Here is a 17,916-nt window from a genome sequence, read left to right as displayed (position 1 = left end):
CTTTGATGGAGCTCACTCGTTCCCACCATACTAAACCATGCTAATCAAATCATCAAGAACCATCAAATCTTCGCTCTCTCACTCCCAACCTTCAAAATGTGTAAAGTCACCAGAACCAAGTACTCCTGCCGGCATACCACCACCGAGTATCAGTCCCAATGCTCAGACACGAGCGGAAGATGCGAAAAAGAAATCACAAACTGCAACTCCAATGACCAGTGCCAAAAGTGCAACCCAGACAATCGCCAAAAGAAAATTGTGCATCTCTACGCCAAATACACCGAAGAGCTCAAGAAATTGGCGGAACTGGCAAAGGCCGAGGACTGTAAGACAATGACGGCGCAACTCGAAGAAATCATCAAGAGAATTCCGGAGCAGAGGATCAAGGCCCTGGCAGAGATGCAGGGGAAGACTGAGATTGAAATGGCCGCGAAGAAGCGATTCGAGGCAGAGTTGGCTCAAGAGTCGAGAGGGAGATGGCAGTCTTGAGTTTTGTCTTGGCCTATTGTTGGAAGAGGCGTATTGGGGAGCAGATGGACCCTTACGACATTATTTGATAGTCTAAAGAAGAGATAAATTTTCGGTCTTGTGTTGATTGAATTACCTGAGTTAAATGCGCATTGATCTTGTATAGAGCCTTTTTTAGTAGTAGAGGTACCTGTGGAGTGGAAGTGAATCTCTTTTTCATCTATAGAAGCTATAATTACCAGGAGAGGCGAATGGAGCGTAGTTCAGATAAGATAAACGTCTGCCACTAATTTGAGCTTCAATTAAACTTTAGATTCAAAATATAAAAAATAATATATATAAAGATATAAATACCAATGAAGACTTCTGTCGTTGAGCTCCTGGTTGTGCTTCAAGAGGTTTCATGATGATCAAACAGATCGATCGGCTTAGTCATCGCTCTGCTGCCTCTCAACCCCACGGCACGCGGGGCAGTTGCTCAAACGTCCAACATACAACCAACTTCACATCTCAGCTCGTTTCACGCTTCTTCTCCATTACATCATTTCCCCTACAACCCAGATTGCAGCCTCAACAATAACCATCACGTACGACGAATCACTTCCCGCCGATAATACCGCGATATACCTTCCGCCAACATGGATGCTCCCAGCTCCAACCCTCTTCTATCGACCCAGAAGAGCTCCCAGCTCCAGGCCGTCCTGCACCCGCTGGTGCTTCTCACAATCTCCGACTACATCACACGACATACTCTACGAGAGCAAAAGGGACCCATAATCGGAGCTCTATTAGGCCAGCAGAATGGCCGCGAAATCACCATTGAACACGCCTTTGAGTGCCACGTCAAGGAAGCACCCGAGGTCGATGGAGGCTACCTAGTTGACGTAGATAAGTTCGGCAGAAGATTAGAACAGAGTGCGCCAAATCCACCCTCAACACCCCGTCGGAAGCTTTGCTAACTTGCTTTTTGCCAGTGTGCCTTGTGCATAAAGACCGAAAACTGGACTTTGTCGGTTGGTACACGCTGCTGTCGTCATCAGGTCCCTCGCCCACCATCCTGCCTGTCCACAGCCAGATCCTCGAAAACTGGAACGAATCAGCAGTTTTGCTAGGTTTCCACCCACAAGAGGTTGCGCAGCATTCAGTCGGCGGTAAATTGCCGTTGACGATCTACGAAAGCAACTTCGAAGTCGACGATGCCAGGGCGGAAAATGACGGAGAGGACAAGAAGATGGACGACGGCGACTCCTCGCTCAAGCTGAAATTCCGAGAGGTGCCATATTCTGTCGAGACAGACGAGACGGAAATGATTAGCATGAACTATGTGGCAAGCGGTGGTGGAAACGCAGCAGCCAGTGCCCCAGCTCCGGCCGTCAAGGAAGAACGGCCAGCTCGTTCGATAGAGTCAAACGGAAAGGGAAAGCGGAGGCTGGTGGAGAGCGAGGTTGAGGAGAAGAAAGACGCGGTGGTGGATGAGGCGAGCGCTCTGACGCGGGAGGAGGATGAGATGATTGCTTCGCTGACGGCAAAGGCCAACGCCATCAAGATGCTCCACTCCAGAATCCAGCTCATTACTACCTACCTAGAACACTTGCCGCCTTCGTATATCAACGGAGATGACCAAGGAGAGAGCATGGATACGGACACCAACAATACTACGCCATCTCATAACATTCTCCGACAGATCCAGGCTCTGGTCAGCCGTCTCGACCTCGTCATTCCGTCAGATAGGGAGGCCTTCGAAAGGGAAGTACAGAGCGAATCCAACAATGTCCACCTCCTCGGCCTTTTGAACTCCATAATGCAGGGCGTCAATCAGGCAAAGGATGTGGGCAGGAAATTCCATGCTATTGAATCAAGCAAGGGTGCAGCGAGACGTGGGAATCTGGATTACAATATGGGTGGTGTCCCGTTTAACATTCCGGGCACGGGCGATCTGCACGTTTGAGGATGATATTAGGTTTTGCTCATAAGGCTAGAACTTTGGGTATTTTTTTTTGTTTGCTTGAGGCATTACCATGGGGCGTTCTTTTCTTCTACTTCTTTTTCCTTTACCATGCGTTCAATGCAAGGGAACGATTCATAGATGGGTAATGAATGACATAACGAGGGCTGGCGTTACTATCAGCCATAATTCAATTCACTGAAAACGTGCATGCAATATAGTCGTTCGAATTCTTAGCAAAAACAACTCTATTTCATTTCTACACTCTTAATTATTCGTCAACTTGGTTCGTTTCTTAAAATTGAATATAAACATGTGCTCGTCTGGAACTATATTTTAACGACAACGGCCGCACTTTGGCATGGAGTAGAAAACAAGAGCCATCCCCCCTTATAAAATCACCAGCGTCTCTTAAAAGGTGCAAATCACCAGCGTCTTAAAAGGTGCTCGTAGCCAACCGGCTCGCCGCATTTCTCGCGTCAATTCGGTCCTCGTCATCCTCCTCCAGACCGACCAAGTTGCCGAGCCCGCTTCCGTGCTTACCAGACCCAGACTCCTGGCCGTCCTCACCTTCAGCCTCCTCCACCTTGCCGACGCCCGAGGTGCTGCGGCTGGTGGCGTCAGACCGACGAGGAACGCCGCTCCAAGCATCTCCCTTAGGTCCCTGGCTGGCAGCGAGGCTCGTTCGTCGCACGGTAGGATGAGATTCACGGCCCAGACGGCTCAGGCCACCAGAGGCATCGATGGACCGGATATCCGCTCTCACGCTCTCGAGGAGGGCCAGTGACCGACGTTCAGCCTCAATCTCACGGAGGACAAGTTCTCGAATTTCCAGACGCAGGTCGCTGGCCGTTCTGTCGAACCACCTGCGGCGTTCTTGAACGAGGCTCTGGGTAACTCTACTTGTCTTGTTGAAGAGCTGGGTTTCGTTTGTTCGGGCTTCGTCGAGGGCTGCGATGGCCTCGTCGACCTTTTCTCGCCGAACGCTGGAGCTGGCCTTGAGACGATCGGCAGCGTTTAGCTTGCTTCGCGTTACCTCCTGGGCTTGTAAGAATTCGCGGATGAGAATTTGACGGTTGGTGAGAGACTCCTTGACGATAAAGGCATCCTGCGAGTGGTACTGGAATGGGTCGCCGATGGTGGCAGCCTCAGCCGTGGCTTGAGCGGCGTGGTAGTCTCCCACAGTCTGAATCACCCTACCGAGCTTCTTGTAGGCGTTTGCCAGTCCCGGGTGCGGCTCCTGGACATGCATGGCGCCAAGCTTCACACCGTAATCAGACTCGACAAGTCCAAGGCCTACGATTTATAGTTATTAGCAAGGCAGCATAAACACACTTAGCTAGCACTCTTGTCTTACCTCTCCTAGCCTTGACGAGCTTGTCGACCTTGTGGCCAGCATCCATGGTACCAAGATAGAACAGCTTAACGACAGGACGAGCCTCTGCGAGCTCAGGGGTATCATCGGGAGGCGGAGCAAACTGCTTCAAAATCTTCCTGCGAACACCAGTTGCGGGCTGCTTTCTCTTCACGAGCGGGCTGTAGCCAAAGTCGCTTTCAACAAAAAGCACCATCTCATCGTCTCTCATCAATACCTCGTTCCCACACACGTAGTTGAACCATCGCTGCATCAGGGCCTTGACTCGGTTTTCATCCTCCTCTGTACCAGCGCCAGCCGATGTAATAGGGGGAGGGACAGCCGGTACCAGAGCTTCGGGGTTTGCAGATATCAGGTGCTCTCCAAGCTTGACAAACTCGGAATGCAAACGTCGGACATCTCGGTACTGGGTGGTGCGGAATCGAGGCAGGTTGGTCTGAGGGGCGGCTTGTTAGATCAATGGCACTCTCTAGTGACACAGCAGACAGGACAACTCACGTGAACGTCAAATCGCAGTATCGGATCCTTCTTTCCCGTTCGTTCCAGGCCTGTAATCTTTGCCTGCAGCCGGAATTGGGGCTGTGGAGGCTTCCGAGGCTGTTGCGCATCCTCTGGTGGCACCTCTGTTGAAGCTGCTGACTGAGGGGCCTCAGATGGAGGCACGGTGCCAGACTCTGAAGATGCAGTCAATCCCGCATCCTCATGCTCGCTCCCTCCGCCGGCCGCAGGAGTTATTGAGCCAGACTGCGGAAAGACATCGTCACCACTTGGTCCCAGGCCGTTGGACGACTGCGGGGTGTACGGGAAAGCGGGAACAGGAGCATCACCCGTGAGGCTCGCAAACGTGGTGCGGTCATGCTGGGGAGATGAGCCTGGAGTGTTGCCCCAGGGAGATGCCGCCGGGTCCTCGGTCTCGTGTATAGAGGCGCTGTAGTCCATGGTGACGGCCGGATTCAACAAAGGCTCGATATAGCGGCAATATATGGGTGAACGGCGAGGCAGGCAATATCACGATGAGCCTGTGCGAGCAGAGGATAAGATACGGCGATTAGATATGGAGAATCTCTCAGAATTGAGTGTCGCTCATGCCGCAACGCCCGATTGGAAGCTCGGCGAGGGTGGATGCGCGAAGTTGAGATTCCGCCAGTGAAGCTGCTGATCCAGTTCGGCTACGTAAGTTGCGACGACATCCAAGTGGGAACAGAGGCACAGTCTGGGGAGTGGCCGCTGGTTGGCTGGTTAAGCGCACGTTATCGCGTCTATTTAGCCGCCACAGAGCTCTTATCGTGGCTAGATGCGGTATAGCGCGGGGTATGGAGAACAAAAATTCGTTATCGAAGCTCAGTTGAGATGAAACCAAAAGACTTGCTTCGTCATTGCGGAGCGCATTCAATCCATCAATCGCAAAAACAATTCAGATAATCACAAGCCAAAATGGGCAAAAAGAGGTCACGGGAGGAGGCTAAGGACGTGCCGCCGGCGGATGCAGGTGCCGACCGAATGGAAGAGGACAGCAGCGATGACGAGGTGAGATGAGAGAAGCCGTTTTGTTCTGCTCAGTGGAAGATGCGCTGACGTTGTTAGGACTTTGATATGGTCAATGTGGACTTTGAATGGTTCAACTTCGATCCCGAGATTGATTTCCACGGCACAAAGTCATTACTTCGACAACTCTTCGATGTCGACGCCAATCTCTTCAACATGTCTGCGTTGTCGGATCTGATCCTGTCGCAACCGACGATTGGCTCAACGGTCAAGGTGGACGGCAAGGCCAACGACGCCTATGCCATGCTCACAGTTCTCAACACATATGAGCACCGCGAAAAGGAGCCCATGAAGGACATTCTCAAGTACATCGTGGACAAGGCCCAGACCAACCCCTCAATATCAGCCGTTGCCGAGCTCATCACCGCACAAAAGCCCGTTGGACTCGTCTTTTCGGAGCGACTCATCAACATGCCGTCTGAGATTGCACCGCCGCTGTATACAATGCTCATTGAAGAGGTGGAGGACGCCATCGAAGACAAGGAGCCGTATGAGTTCTCTTACTACCTCATCTTCTCAAGGACGTATCAGGAGGTAGAATCAACGCTGGACGTGGAGGACCGAAAACGCAAAAAGGCCAAGGAGGAGGCTTCAACCTATCACTTCCACCCCGAGGATGAGATTCTACAAAAATACGCCGTAGCACACGGCAGCTTCCGGTACACAAAAGAGGACGATGCGGTGGCAGACAGCAAGCGGGCGTTTCAAGAGCTGGGCATCAAGACATTTGGACACATGATCCTCATTGAGGCGAGTAAATTCAAGGAGGCCGTCAAGGCCGTGAGTGACTATATAGCTGCGCCGCAATAGATGATATGAATTTGCTCTACTCTTCCGGCAGGAGTCTCTGCATCAAGTACTCAACCTCAACCTCCTTGGTCAAGGGAATGACAAAGTCTTTGTACATTGACACCACCGCGTCCACGTTGATCTTGACGGGCTGCTCCACGCCGCCCAGCATCGACGGGTCCTTGCCGTAGGTCTCGGCCTTGAGACGAAGACGGGCGAGGACCTGCTCCTCGACGGCTCTGTTGGTGATGGACTCGCCAATCGCTTCCCGGTCCTCGTTCTTGATGAGCTGCGTGTAGAGCTCAGGGTCTGACTGGAACTTGGACTCTGCGACAAATTTGCCAAAGTGAATTCTCCTAGACAGGGCCTGCAGGCAGGCAATGTCGCACGTAGATGTCGAGCCGTAGTTTTCCTGCGACTCTCCTCGGTCCTCGCGGCCAAAGTTGGGGCACACCTCTGGTAGGAACGTTTCAATGTAGAACTTTTTGATCTTGTCGTTGACGCAGACGTCGTTTTTGTGCAGGATCTTGGGGTAGTTGAGGGGCTTCAGCATGGGCTTCTGGACGGACTCTGGGAAGAAGGGGTATTCGTCGGGCGATTCGAAACGGCGAATCAGGGATTGCAGCTTCTCTTGCTCAGAAAAGTACCAGTCGAAGAAGCTCAGGCGGCTGTCGGGGATGGGGAGGGCGCCAGGCGTGTAGATGGTCTAGACAAAGGAAGCTCGAGTCAGTAACAGGCCTTGTTCAAATTGATATTCAGCATCTGTGACTCACCTTGTTCAGAGGAAACTGTACTCTCTCAATGAGGGAAAAGGAAATTGTGTCTTCGAGTCGGCTACATGAAACATGTCAGAGCGCATGCAAAGGGACGAATTTGGGGCTTGAAAGCTGAGCTTTGCATAGCTCGGGCCAACTGACATGAGCTGGAAGCGGATGCGCGCCAGATCCAGCGCTCGAGAGCTGTCGGCCATGTCCACGGCGGAATCCATCTTGGAGAGAAGCAATCGAAGGGGGATATCGCTGAATTTAAATATTTTGGAGAAGAGAAGCAGGAATAGCGCAAATGTCAGCGAAGATTGAATCGAAAATAAGCTGACGGGCAAATCAAACTTTCAGCAGCGTGCCGATGGTCGATGAAGTCAAGTCAAGCTGGGAACGGAATTGATCCGCTCCCCGAGACCGGCCGTCTAGAAGACTGGACTCACAGCGAGCCCCATCTTTAGCGGCCGGTGCAGCTTACCAAAGGCTCTATCTACTAATACAAGGGCGGCTCAGATCTCAATCCATGGATCCTTACGAGATGCGCGACTAAGAGCCTTTCATGTGTCGAGTAAGAAATTGAGGCGCTGCTGCCATTGGGAATCTTGTCGCCAAAAGGAGCAAATGCTGGCTGCCTTGGTATGTCTTACGGCATCGGGATTGCTGTTTAGACTTGTTTGTGTTGGTAGTAGCGGAACTTGTAAGACTTGCGGACGGAATTGAAGAATAGACGGGTTTGAACTTGATGCCATCACTGCATAAAACATGACGGAATACGCTTAGATGCTGGTTCTGATAGTATACAATCATCAAAGCTTCCAAATTCTCCATCTCCAACATCCATCAGATATACTTCTAGGGTCCCCTGGCGATCGAGTAAAGTCAATCCTTTGCTGTTGAACTGCTGGGGTCTGCCCTTGAACCCCGGAAAGCCCCCAGTGGGGCATCGAGCGAACCGCACAGGCAAAAGATTGAGATGAAAACCGAACTAGCAGAGACAAGCCGAAACGCCGTGCAAACAGCAGCTCGACTAGCCGGTTTCTCGTTTGATTGTTTATGCGTCGGGTTTACAGCTCAGCTAATCAATCTTGATGCTACCTTGGCTACTAACAGGTATTAGCAGTACTTGAGGATAGCTACTGGTGTGAGTTGCATAGTTCAAGGTACTTAGAAAGTGCAACATAGACTAGACACCCGCACAAATCACTTGCATCAATGCATCGGCACAGTGGTGCCAATTCCATCGGATGGTTCAAAGTTTACACACAAAGGGCAGCTGGAACAGCTAGAGGGGTGGGCGGTACAAAGTGGCCCAAACCAGTAACAACAGTTTAGCAGCGGTTAAGCAGGCCCCAGCATGTACTTGTACTCAATAGCCGGGGGGCCGGTTGGTGCCGCTTCTGCACTGGACTTTGCATTTTCTGCGCGCGTCATCCAAATTTCACACCCGCAAGCCATGCCCGGTTTTGCGATGCAAACCCTCCAACTCTTGTTCTTGTTCCCTTGACCAAAGCAACGCAACTTCGCCTTTTGCCTTGCGCTGCCTCGAGCCCCGAATCCTGAGCCTGCAGCGGGCCAGCCGTTGAGTAATGGCCGACTCGGAGAGCCATTATGCCTTCGACGATGGCCCCGATGACGAGCAGTCCATCATCTCTGTATGTCGCAAACCGGCAAAAACTCTCAAAAACTCTGCCTGCCGCAAGATCCCATGCCATTGCATTGAGCCGTCCCTTTTTTGCGATTTGCCCATGGAGCGCAGCCTGCTAACCATGTCGTGTCTCTTCTCTGCCCGCAGACTCGAGGACTCGAAGCCTTTAGCCGCAAGGTCACTGTCACGGCGAGCCAGCTCATGGGCCCGGCCGCAGAGGCCTCGGGAGCCCATTATCGCGCCGCCCTGGCCGAAGTTCACAAGCAGATGAAGCGCCCCAGCGTCCAGCGCGGCATGTTCTCCATGGCCCGGTCCAGCCCGACCGAGATTGTGCGGTCCAAGCTGTCCACGGCCGAGATCCAGCACCGCGCCCTCACCCACCTGCCCGACGAGCTGCTGTCCAACATCCCCGAGCACCAGAATGCCTATTCGCTGTTCCAGGGCTTCCAGGCCAGCTTCCCCGAGCTGGCTGACGACAGGAAGAAGCACCGCCGACAGCCGTCGAGGGGCAGGAAACTGCTAGAGGAGGGGGAGAACACACCCGCAACGCCGACCAAGTTGGCCCAGCTCAAGAAGGAAAAGACGACCATGGTGCACGAGCTGGAATTGCTGGGGGTGCGCAAGAGCATGGTCAGCTGTGAGATCCGTGAGATAGACAACAAGATTGCCAATCTCTACGGCATGCGTAGGATTGTGCTGGAGAGGTTGGCAGGCTTTGAACAAGACGAGGCGACACTCGAGCACGATGGTAGGTGTTTGAACCCATACCCCAGTAGAATGCCTTCATTTTCCCCTTTGCCATTCTCTGCTTTCAAGTTCTATGTCTAATTAATGCTTCTCTTTGGTTGTCCCTGTGTAGTCATGGACCTCGAATTGAAAATCGACGAAGTCCAAGCCGTCGTCGACGAGGCCGAGGAGATTGCGCGCAACACTGCCACCAAGGACGAGCGAGATCTAGTGGGAGATGCCGACGACCACGACCCCGAATTCATGTCCAAGTCTGTCTACGAGAAGCTGCCTGCTGCCGACAGCAAGCAGCGCAAGCCGAAAAAGGTCCATCGCCGGAAATCCATGCCCATTCTGCACGAGCACTTTGCCCCGGGATCCAACATCCGCGAAATCCGGGCCCACCGCGACACGATTACGGCCATGGATTTTGATGCGCCATTCGGAACTCTGGTCACTGCCGCACTGGACGATACTGTCCGGGTTTGGGATCTGAATGCCGGTCGGTGCATGGGCTACCTGGAGGGCCACACGGCCTCGGTGCGAGCATTGCAGGTCGAGGATAACATTCTAGCCACCGGTTCTATGGACGCCACCATCAGATTGTGGGATTTGAGCAAAACGCACTACAACCCTCAAGGTGGCAAGGACGCTGGCGATGACGACGAGGACGCCATTGCTTTTGAACACCCCGATGCGCAGCCCATCGAGCCTCCGGAGGGCAGCATGGACGACTGCGCTCTCTTTACGCTATCATCTCACGTCGACGAAATCACCGCACTTCATTTCAGGGGAGACGTTTTGGTTTCTGGTTCAGCAGATAAGACGATCCGGCATTGGGATTTGGAAAAGGGCCGCTGCGTTCAGACGCTCGATGTCATGTGGGCGGCCGCTCAGGCATCGGCCATTGCAACGACTGACGATACCTGGAGGCCGACTGGTCGAGCCCAGGGAACCACGGCCGACTTTGTTGGTGCCTTGCAAGTGTTTGAGTCTGCGCTGGCATGCGGTACTGCCGACGGCATGGTCCGCTTGTGGGATCTCCGAAGCGGCCAAGTTCACCGGAGCCTGGTGGGCCACACCGGCGCCGTGACATGTCTGCAGTTTGACGATGTACATCTAGTGACGGGCAGTTTGGACCGAAGCATCAGAGTAAGCCTAACTATCTCTTTCTATATCATCTTTATAGAATTGACTAACAAACCTGCCTTGTACAGATATGGGATCTCCGAACAGGGTCCATCTACGACGCTTACGCCTACGACAACCCCGTCACCAGCATGATGTTCGATGCGCGACGGATTGTCAGCGCGGCCAGCGAGGACGTGGTCAAGGTGTACGATAAGGTCGAGGGACGGCAATGGGACTGCGGAGCGGGCATTGCCGCGTCCGAGGGCGCCAAGAATGCCGCCGTCGTCGAGCGTGTACGTGTTAGAGACGGCTACCTGGTAGAGGGTAGGCGGGACGGCATTGTGGGAGTATGGACTTGTTAGAAAGTCCTGCCATTGTGGGGTATGGACTTGTTAGAATAAGTGTTAAAGTCGGCGCCAGCTCAAGCGATGTAAACGAAACGAAAAAATTCGATTGTCTTGTACGTTAGGGAGAAATTTGGTTTGGGTTGTTGGGGAGGTCTTTTGTGTGGTATGAAAATATTATTCTGATGAATCTAAACTTTTGAAGTGACGGATGAGTTGAGAGTGAATGTAAGGCAACGATTGAAACAAGGCTTTTGAATTAAAGAAACTTAAAACATGACAATGTGTAAATCTCTATTTTTCATAAATTATTGATGGATTGTTTGATTAATCGATGAGTGAGTGAGGTAGTGATGCCACAAATGGTTGATACTTTGTAGGGTACCCTGTATAGTGAGGTGGGAATATGGCTGGTCTAAGGACTTCACTCACACCTTGAACTTTTTTCTCCCTCTTCAACACTATCAAGAGGCCTCACTCACCAATTGTAATCCCTTCATTAAGATATCAAATTCATATCTTCTTCCTCTTCTCATAAATCCATCGCCCTCGCATCATGTCTTCCCTACGCGATCAAGTTCTATCGCAATACCGCGATGCTGCAGCCACAATCGCTACATCACAATACGCATCATCCGATTCTCAAACCACCACAACCAATACGCCTCCCGAGTCATCACAGCCAACAGACACGGATCTAAAAGCACTCGCGATGCAGCAATTACTACAACGCCAAGCCCTGCTTCTCATCAAATTGCATGAATCCCTACACCAGGACACAGACATCAGCGTCGACGAAGATTTGCTGCAGACAAGACTGGATGACCTCGCATCGGTTTGCATGACGGCGTTTTATGCGTATCGGTTTGACTTGCTGCCTTATTACTGGCGGTGGATATACACGGATACATTGATTCTCATGTCATATTACGCCATCTTGAAGGCAGTGCGAGAGAATTCATTTGATGAGAATCTCATGGATCGCGTGGTGGAGAGTCTAGACAGGGCACTTATCGTAGCTGGCGGCGCGGGAAAGCCCCTGGGCAAACAATGGATCGAAAAGACATTGGAACTACTCAATCGTTTTTGGGAAGAAGCAGAAACATCTGAAGAAGAAACTCAACGGCCGCAGAAGCGCATCAAAAGGGACACAACCTTTTCTACTCACGAACCATTCGGTAGACCGAATCTCGCTGCTGAAAGGACTTGTCCGCGATATGAAAACTGGACGCTGGAGAAGTTTGAGAAGTACATGAATGAAGAGAGTCAGGGAAAACCTCTACCGATTGTCTTCACAGATTTGACGAAAGAATGGCCTGCTTTTTCAGATATGCCGTGGAATAGCCCCGAATACTTACTCTCGAGGACGTTTGGCGGGAGGAGGCTCGTCCCCGTTGAAATTGGACGCAGTTATGTTGATGAAGGCTGGAGTCAGGATCTCATTCAATTCAAACACTTTCTCGCAAAATACATCGACCCAAGCATAGCCACCACCTCAACCCTCGACACAGCACCAAGTGAGAAGCTTCAGCCCGAAAAAGTAGGCTATCTCGCCCAGCACAACCTCTTCCAACAAATCCCCTCCCTACGAAATGACATCCAAGTCCCCGATTTCTGCTGGGCCGACGTCCCGCCTCATCCTACCGACTCTACAAAGAACCAGACACCAGTACATGTCCCCCAGCTAAACGCGTGGTTTGGCCCTGCAAAGACGATAACGCCGCTTCATACGGATGGATATCATAATTTATTGTGTCAGGTTGTTGGGACGAAATACGTGAGGCTGTATTCGCCCGAAGAGACGGCACGGCTGCGGCCTAGAGGGATGGAGCATGGTGTTGATATGAGCAATACTAGTGAATTAGACGTTGGTGTCTTGGAAAGCTGGGATGAGGACGGTGATGACTGGGAGAGTATTCGAAAAGAGTTGAAGGATGTTCCGTATTGGGAGACTATACTTCACCCGGGGGATACGTTGGTGATACCCATCGGGTGGTGGCATTATGTTCGGAGTTTGAGCATCAGCTTCAGCGTCAGTTTTTGGTGGAATTAGATCAAGCATTCACATCATCGTAAGGAGAACATTCAGGGATGACACCTTTGTATATTTCAGAGCAAATTTACGCCGGCAAAACGCTTCTTTGCCCTACAACAACCACAACATCAAAGCTCAAGTAGAGACAGACAAAGCAGCCAAATGGCTTAAATTGGGGACAAACCCCTTCGAAAAGAACGCATCAGCAGCACATGAAATCACACTTGAGAAGAGCGTGCGTCTTCAATGCTCTCAGCCGTCACTTGTGCCTCCCTCCTCGCCTTGGCACCCGCCTTCAAAGTCTCCCACTTCTCACGGTACTTTTCAAGCGTCTTTTGCATCTTACGGTTGTCTTTCTCCAGTCGTTCCATGTGCTTCGTCATTTCGGCAAGTTGTTCTTCCAGTTCATTATTCTTGCGTATCAGTTCATCGTCATTCGCTCTCCCGCTTCCCCCAGGGAGCGGCGACCCGCCAGGCATGATACGATAACTTTCAGCGAGAGCGAGAGCAGAACTCTGGGCGCTAGCTTCAAAAGTATGGAGTCGTTTCGACAACTTGTCAAGCATATCCTTTAGCGACTTGTTTTCCAGACTAAGTTCCTCGATTGTATTATACAGTTCCTTTTCCGAGTGAGTACGCGTAATCCGTCGTCGGGCGCTTACAGAAGAACCAGGGGCTTCACGGGCATCAACAAAGTCATCGTCGTCTTCATCCTGAGGCAAGAAGTCGCCATGGGTCGAGGCTTCCAGCCGGCGCTTTTCCTTTTCAGCGTAGCTGAGGATGTTGGCATAAGACATGGTGTGACCGGTAGAGGGAACAACGTAGAAGGAGTCAGCAGCAGTGTGGCCATCTCGGACGAGGGCGCGCATGGTGGCCTTTGAGTAAATCTTGGACAGGTCAGGATCGGCGCTGGGGGACGGGGAGGCACGAGCACGGGGCTGCTTGGAGGGAGACAGGTTGACACTGGACGAGGGCATGACAGAAGATTCAGTAGGGGTGGCGGGCTCTTCCTGGATGAGCGGCAGACCGGCGAAAGCAAGAGGGGCAGAAATCTTGTTGATCAGGCTTCCAAAGGTGTTGTAGAAGCGGGTGTAGCCGCCGTCGTCCCTGGGAGGGCCTTGCTCGACCTTGGGAGACGCGCTGCCATTTGCCGCTCCCTCTTGCTGCTTAGACACGGGAGTGATGGGCGGGACCCATGTCGGGCGACCAGTCTGGCGTTCCATAATGTTCTGCATCTTGGCCTTGGAGGCATCGCGTTTGGCCTGGGGATCGACATTGCCGGGTGCCTGGTCGTTGGACACGCTGGGGCTGAGCGGCTGGCTGCGATCCTTGGACCGGATGCCCCTCGCCGACGCAAGATTGCTGGCAATGGACGACGACATTTCGCGAGGCATGTAGCGGCGCTGGGCCAGGCCGGGCGGCTGGGCCTTGGTGACTGCGGCCTGGAGAGCGTCGCTTGCATCGGTGCCGAGGCCATCGCCATCCTTCTCCGACGCCGTCTTCTCGCCGTCGTCGCGCGCATGCGGCACTTGCTCCGGAGGCAGCTTGAGGATCTCGGCCAGCTTCCTGTGATGCTCCTCCAGCAGCTTGAGGGTTCGGAGCGCCTCGACGCTCGACGTCAGGTTGGCGGCATTGGCAAACTCGCCCGCGGCTAGAGTGTGTTCGCTGATGGCCACGGTGGTATCGGAGGATTGGCGAGTGGCTACGGCAGCAGCTCGCGCGTGGTCGTGCGCTTTGGTGAGCGGCGAAGATTCCATATTGACGAATATTGTTGCAGACGCGCTGACACGTCTATTCAGGTTGTAAGAATTTGCCCCCTTGCGGGACAGGCGTCGTGGTTGAGCTGAGCAAGCTTCAGCTTCGGCTTGCGGGTTGAGGTTGCAGTTGCAAGATAGTGCATGTGCATACAACTTTAACCTGGTGGTAGGACTGTGTGCGCATAAGTGCGCATGGTTTGTGCGGGCACTTTCGGCGTCCCACTTATGACGGCATGCCGAAGGACGGGAGATACGCGGGAGAGACAGCGGACGGCCACAAGCCACCCGCAGCGGAGGAAGTATTCACAAGTACTAGAAGTACTATGCGATTTGACATCTTAAGGCTGAACCAAAATGGACCAAAGCGGCCACTAGGCTAGCATCTGATAACTTGAGCTCTAGTTTAGATTGTGTAAGCTGTAGCTGGGTAGAGCTTTAAGAGACATCAAGGAGCACAGACTCATACAAGCCAAGGGATAGATACCTCAATAGTACGCGCGGGAGGGGGTTCTCTGACATAGGTTCTATAAGGGTTACTGCAAGATTTTGGCGTTTAAAAATCTTGCTGTAAGGGCCGACATATTGTTGCTATACAAAATGCAGCGCCTTTTAATTTCTATATAATTTGTTAGGCTAAAGTAAGCTTTTAGATCAGCATAGCTTTACAGTTTAAAAATGTTTATAATAGCATTCAGCTAACGAAATTTACAATCTATTAGCTGGGTATGGCTTTTTCAACCCAGAAAAAGCTCATAGTAATCCTATTAAGCCGAAGTCGCTGTTAAGCAAAAAGGTATTTATGTACCTTGTATTATACGTACCTATAAATAGTAGCTTGCGCTAAATGTCCTTAAAAATTATTTCAACTAATCTATTATTTAGCTCTAAGCTCAAGTCAAATACTAATTAATGGAAAGAGCTGGAATTAAAAGGATAGGTTTATTTTACGTTTAACTACTATGGTAGTTACAATAGAAGTTAAAAGGAAGTTGGAAAGATATTATGAAAAATTAATATATAAAAGAAGGCCCGCAGGGGTATAGTAGGCTTCAGGGCACTAGGCGCTATAAGATTGGCCGCTATAACTGCTGCCGGACGCTGCCGGGCGCTACCGGACGCTATAAGATTGGCCCCTATAACTGCTGCTGGGCGCTGCCAGGCGCTGATGGCCGCTATAAGTGCTATGGTTATAGCGGGTATAGCGCTGCAATTTGGAACCTAAGCTACATTGGATACTTCAATTAGTATTCCATTGATGTAAAATGTTAGGATGTAAAAGCTGTTACTAGGCTCAATAGCTGCTACCGGGCCCTACTACTAACACTGTCCTGGAAATATTCCCTCCCCCCCCGGGCGCGTGTTAAAGTACATAGCAGATCTTAGTACCTTTACATAGTAGATCTTTTGATCGGATTGCGACTGAAAAGGACGAAGGCTGGTAGGTATTGAACCTAATAGATATAACAGCAAATGCAAGGGGGCAACTATTGCTAATGGAGTTTGGAATATTATGCGGCCTTTAAGACAGGGGCCTGTGTCGCAAGATAAGGAAATGAGAAACCCAAAGGCATACTAATCTTTGGTTTACAGTGATGGCACCTCTGTAGCAATACCATAGTCTATATTCAACAAGAGATAATAGTATGTTGCCATCATTTAAAACTCTTCATATGGTGTCTTTCAATAGTATATATACTAGCAAATGATAAGGTCATGTATATTTTACATTACACCTTCTTTTCAATGCGTTTTCGTTGATTGAGCATGAAGAAACCCCAAAAGGAAGCCACGGAATACAGGAACACACTTAGCTATATATAGTGCTAACTCTTGGTATCCTCTCCACGCCGCGTCGAAGCCGAATATGTACAAACAATCACTTCAGCTGTCACGTCTTACCAACGCGGACGCGTTGCTATCAATAAGAAAAAAAATACCTATGTAATTAAAAATGAAACAACTAGTGAAAAATTCAACAGAATTTGGGAAGGATTTGGGTAGGATGACACTAAATGCATTCAATCTAACCCAGGATATAACAAAATGTAACCCTACTTGGCTTGAAACTATTTACCGAAGTTGCGGTCAGCTTACTATTCGCACGTCAGAAGAAGTAGATATACTTTGCGAAATAGGTTATCAGTATACAATAGAGAGGTACATATACATAGATATAATTTGATTCGCTAGTCTTATGCATAACAAGTGCCTTTCTAGCTGCTGTTGGCTCTATAGTGTAGCCAATTTGGGGAGTAATCGGGTTGATTGGAGGGGGGTTATGGAAGGGCAATGGTCAAAAGCTGGAGAAATAGGGGGAAGGATTGGACGCGGTGAAGCTGAATGCGCCCTTAGCGGCCGTCGCAGGTATCTGTACGGGCGTCTTGAACAAATCACACCTACTAGATAGTATTAATTTGTTTATGGAGTAAGTATATATACCTTTTTATTTATAAACCTGACTCGGTGGTTGCTCGAAGACACTCTAATACAGAATCGAATCAACAAGTATAAATAGACAGCTATTTCCCATCTTAATCGCCATATAATCTTACTATTGCCTATAGACAATTACAACACAGACCAACTATTCTATATAAATAATACTTCACTTTCTTACAGCTTAACCGCTACATTATACAGTCATGCCTCAATCAGCAGGACAAACACAATCAATCAAGAGCTCGTCCGTCGATTCCTTCAACGACGATATCCTCATTGATGAAAGGATGTTAGAGGCTCGAGAGTATATTCGCCGAAGGCGTAATGCTATGCTACTTAGACACCTTTTTACTTGGTTGGAAAGAGCTTCCTCTAACACAAAGAGACTATCTAAAAGCTCATCGACAGTCGGTTGATGTTGAAGAGCCTTTGTCTGAGCCGCAGTAGGTATAGCCTTCAATACCTAATAGTATTATGAGCTGACTCTCTCTACTAGGGCCATCAATAACGTTTCTGTCAGCAATTTATCATCTGCTACCGGATCTACGCTTTAAATCCTACGAAAAAAAATCCCCCTTCCGAACATTATAAGAAAAATCTCTTTTCAAATCTATTAAAAAAAAATCTCATCGAAAACAGGGTTACAGTCGGACCCAGAATTGATATAGAAAAGTAAGAAAAAGAGAAGAAAAATAAAAGTAAAAAGGTTTAAGTATATCTCCGAGACTGGGATTTGGAGAATGGGACAAAGATAATACTTATTGTCGACGCGTTCAGAGAGAATGGTAAACAGTACCTAGTACCAAGCGACAGGCGGAGCGTTTGAGCATTCTTCGGATAAATTACAGAAAATAAGGGGCATTGGGATTCTAAGAAGGACATTACATTCTTTAAAGTAGGTAGAAGTAGGTAGAAGTAGGTAGGAATAGATAGCAATAAATAGTACATTCGTTTTA

The 17,916-nt window shown here is 50.3% G+C and overlaps 8 protein-coding genes across 8 annotated transcripts; 5 read left to right on the top strand and 3 right to left on the bottom strand.

Moving 5' to 3' along the window:
* Window positions 1-96: 96 nt before the first annotated feature.
* On the top strand, window positions 97-489 carry T069G_01216 (uncharacterized protein; the record flags this gene model as incomplete). Its single annotated transcript, XM_056168426.1, has 1 exon — window positions 97-489. One exon carries the CDS (start codon window positions 97-99, stop codon window positions 487-489), a length of 393 nt encoding a protein of 130 aa, XP_056033742.1.
* Window positions 490-1,106: 617 nt separating this feature from the next.
* On the top strand, window positions 1,107-2,416 carry T069G_01215 (maintenance of mitochondrial structure and function domain-containing protein; the record flags this gene model as incomplete). Its single annotated transcript, XM_056168425.1, has 2 exons — window positions 1,107-1,383; window positions 1,443-2,416. 2 exons carry the CDS (start codon window positions 1,107-1,109, stop codon window positions 2,414-2,416), a joined length of 1,251 nt encoding a protein of 416 aa, XP_056033741.1.
* Window positions 2,417-2,849: 433 nt separating this feature from the next.
* Window positions 2,850-4,727, bottom strand: T069G_01214 (PX domain-containing protein; the record flags this gene model as incomplete). Its single annotated transcript, XM_056168424.1, has 3 exons — window positions 2,850-3,709; window positions 3,771-4,224; window positions 4,287-4,727. 3 exons carry the CDS (start codon window positions 4,725-4,727, stop codon window positions 2,850-2,852), a joined length of 1,755 nt encoding a protein of 584 aa, XP_056033740.1.
* A 495-nt stretch (window positions 4,728-5,222) lies between these two features.
* Window positions 5,223-6,143, top strand: T069G_01213 (uncharacterized protein; the record flags this gene model as incomplete). The annotated part of the gene is made up of 2 exons (XM_056168423.1): window positions 5,223-5,315; window positions 5,373-6,143. 2 exons carry the CDS (start codon window positions 5,223-5,225, stop codon window positions 6,141-6,143), a joined length of 864 nt encoding a protein of 287 aa, XP_056033739.1.
* Window positions 6,144-6,159: 16 nt separating this feature from the next.
* On the bottom strand, window positions 6,160-7,110 carry T069G_01212 (uncharacterized protein; the record flags this gene model as incomplete). Its single annotated transcript, XM_056168422.1, has 3 exons — window positions 6,160-6,828; window positions 6,896-6,956; window positions 7,040-7,110. The coding sequence occupies 3 exons, from the start codon at window positions 7,108-7,110 to the stop codon at window positions 6,160-6,162; spliced, it is 801 nt and encodes a 266-aa protein (XP_056033738.1).
* A 1,359-nt stretch (window positions 7,111-8,469) lies between these two features.
* On the top strand, window positions 8,470-10,747 carry T069G_01211 (uncharacterized protein; the record flags this gene model as incomplete). The annotated part of the gene is made up of 6 exons (XM_056168421.1): window positions 8,470-8,535; window positions 8,676-9,276; window positions 9,388-9,834; window positions 9,895-10,280; window positions 10,359-10,406; window positions 10,472-10,747. The coding sequence occupies 6 exons, from the start codon at window positions 8,470-8,472 to the stop codon at window positions 10,745-10,747; spliced, it is 1,824 nt and encodes a 607-aa protein (XP_056033737.1).
* Window positions 10,748-11,285: 538 nt separating this feature from the next.
* On the top strand, window positions 11,286-12,782 carry T069G_01210 (cupin-like domain-containing protein; the record flags this gene model as incomplete). Its single annotated transcript, XM_056168420.1, has 1 exon — window positions 11,286-12,782. One exon carries the CDS (start codon window positions 11,286-11,288, stop codon window positions 12,780-12,782), a length of 1,497 nt encoding a protein of 498 aa, XP_056033736.1.
* Window positions 12,783-12,982: 200 nt separating this feature from the next.
* On the bottom strand, window positions 12,983-14,521 carry T069G_01209 (uncharacterized protein; the record flags this gene model as incomplete). Its single annotated transcript, XM_056168419.1, has 1 exon — window positions 12,983-14,521. One exon carries the CDS (start codon window positions 14,519-14,521, stop codon window positions 12,983-12,985), a length of 1,539 nt encoding a protein of 512 aa, XP_056033735.1.
* Window positions 14,522-17,916: the final 3,395 nt, after the last annotated feature.

Source organism: Trichoderma breve, chromosome 1 (genome assembly GCF_028502605.1).
Source record: "Trichoderma breve strain T069 chromosome 1, whole genome shotgun sequence".
In the NCBI taxonomy this organism is placed as follows: domain Eukaryota; kingdom Fungi; phylum Ascomycota; class Sordariomycetes; order Hypocreales; family Hypocreaceae; genus Trichoderma; species Trichoderma breve.
This window is presented reverse-complemented; position numbering and strand designations above follow the sequence as displayed.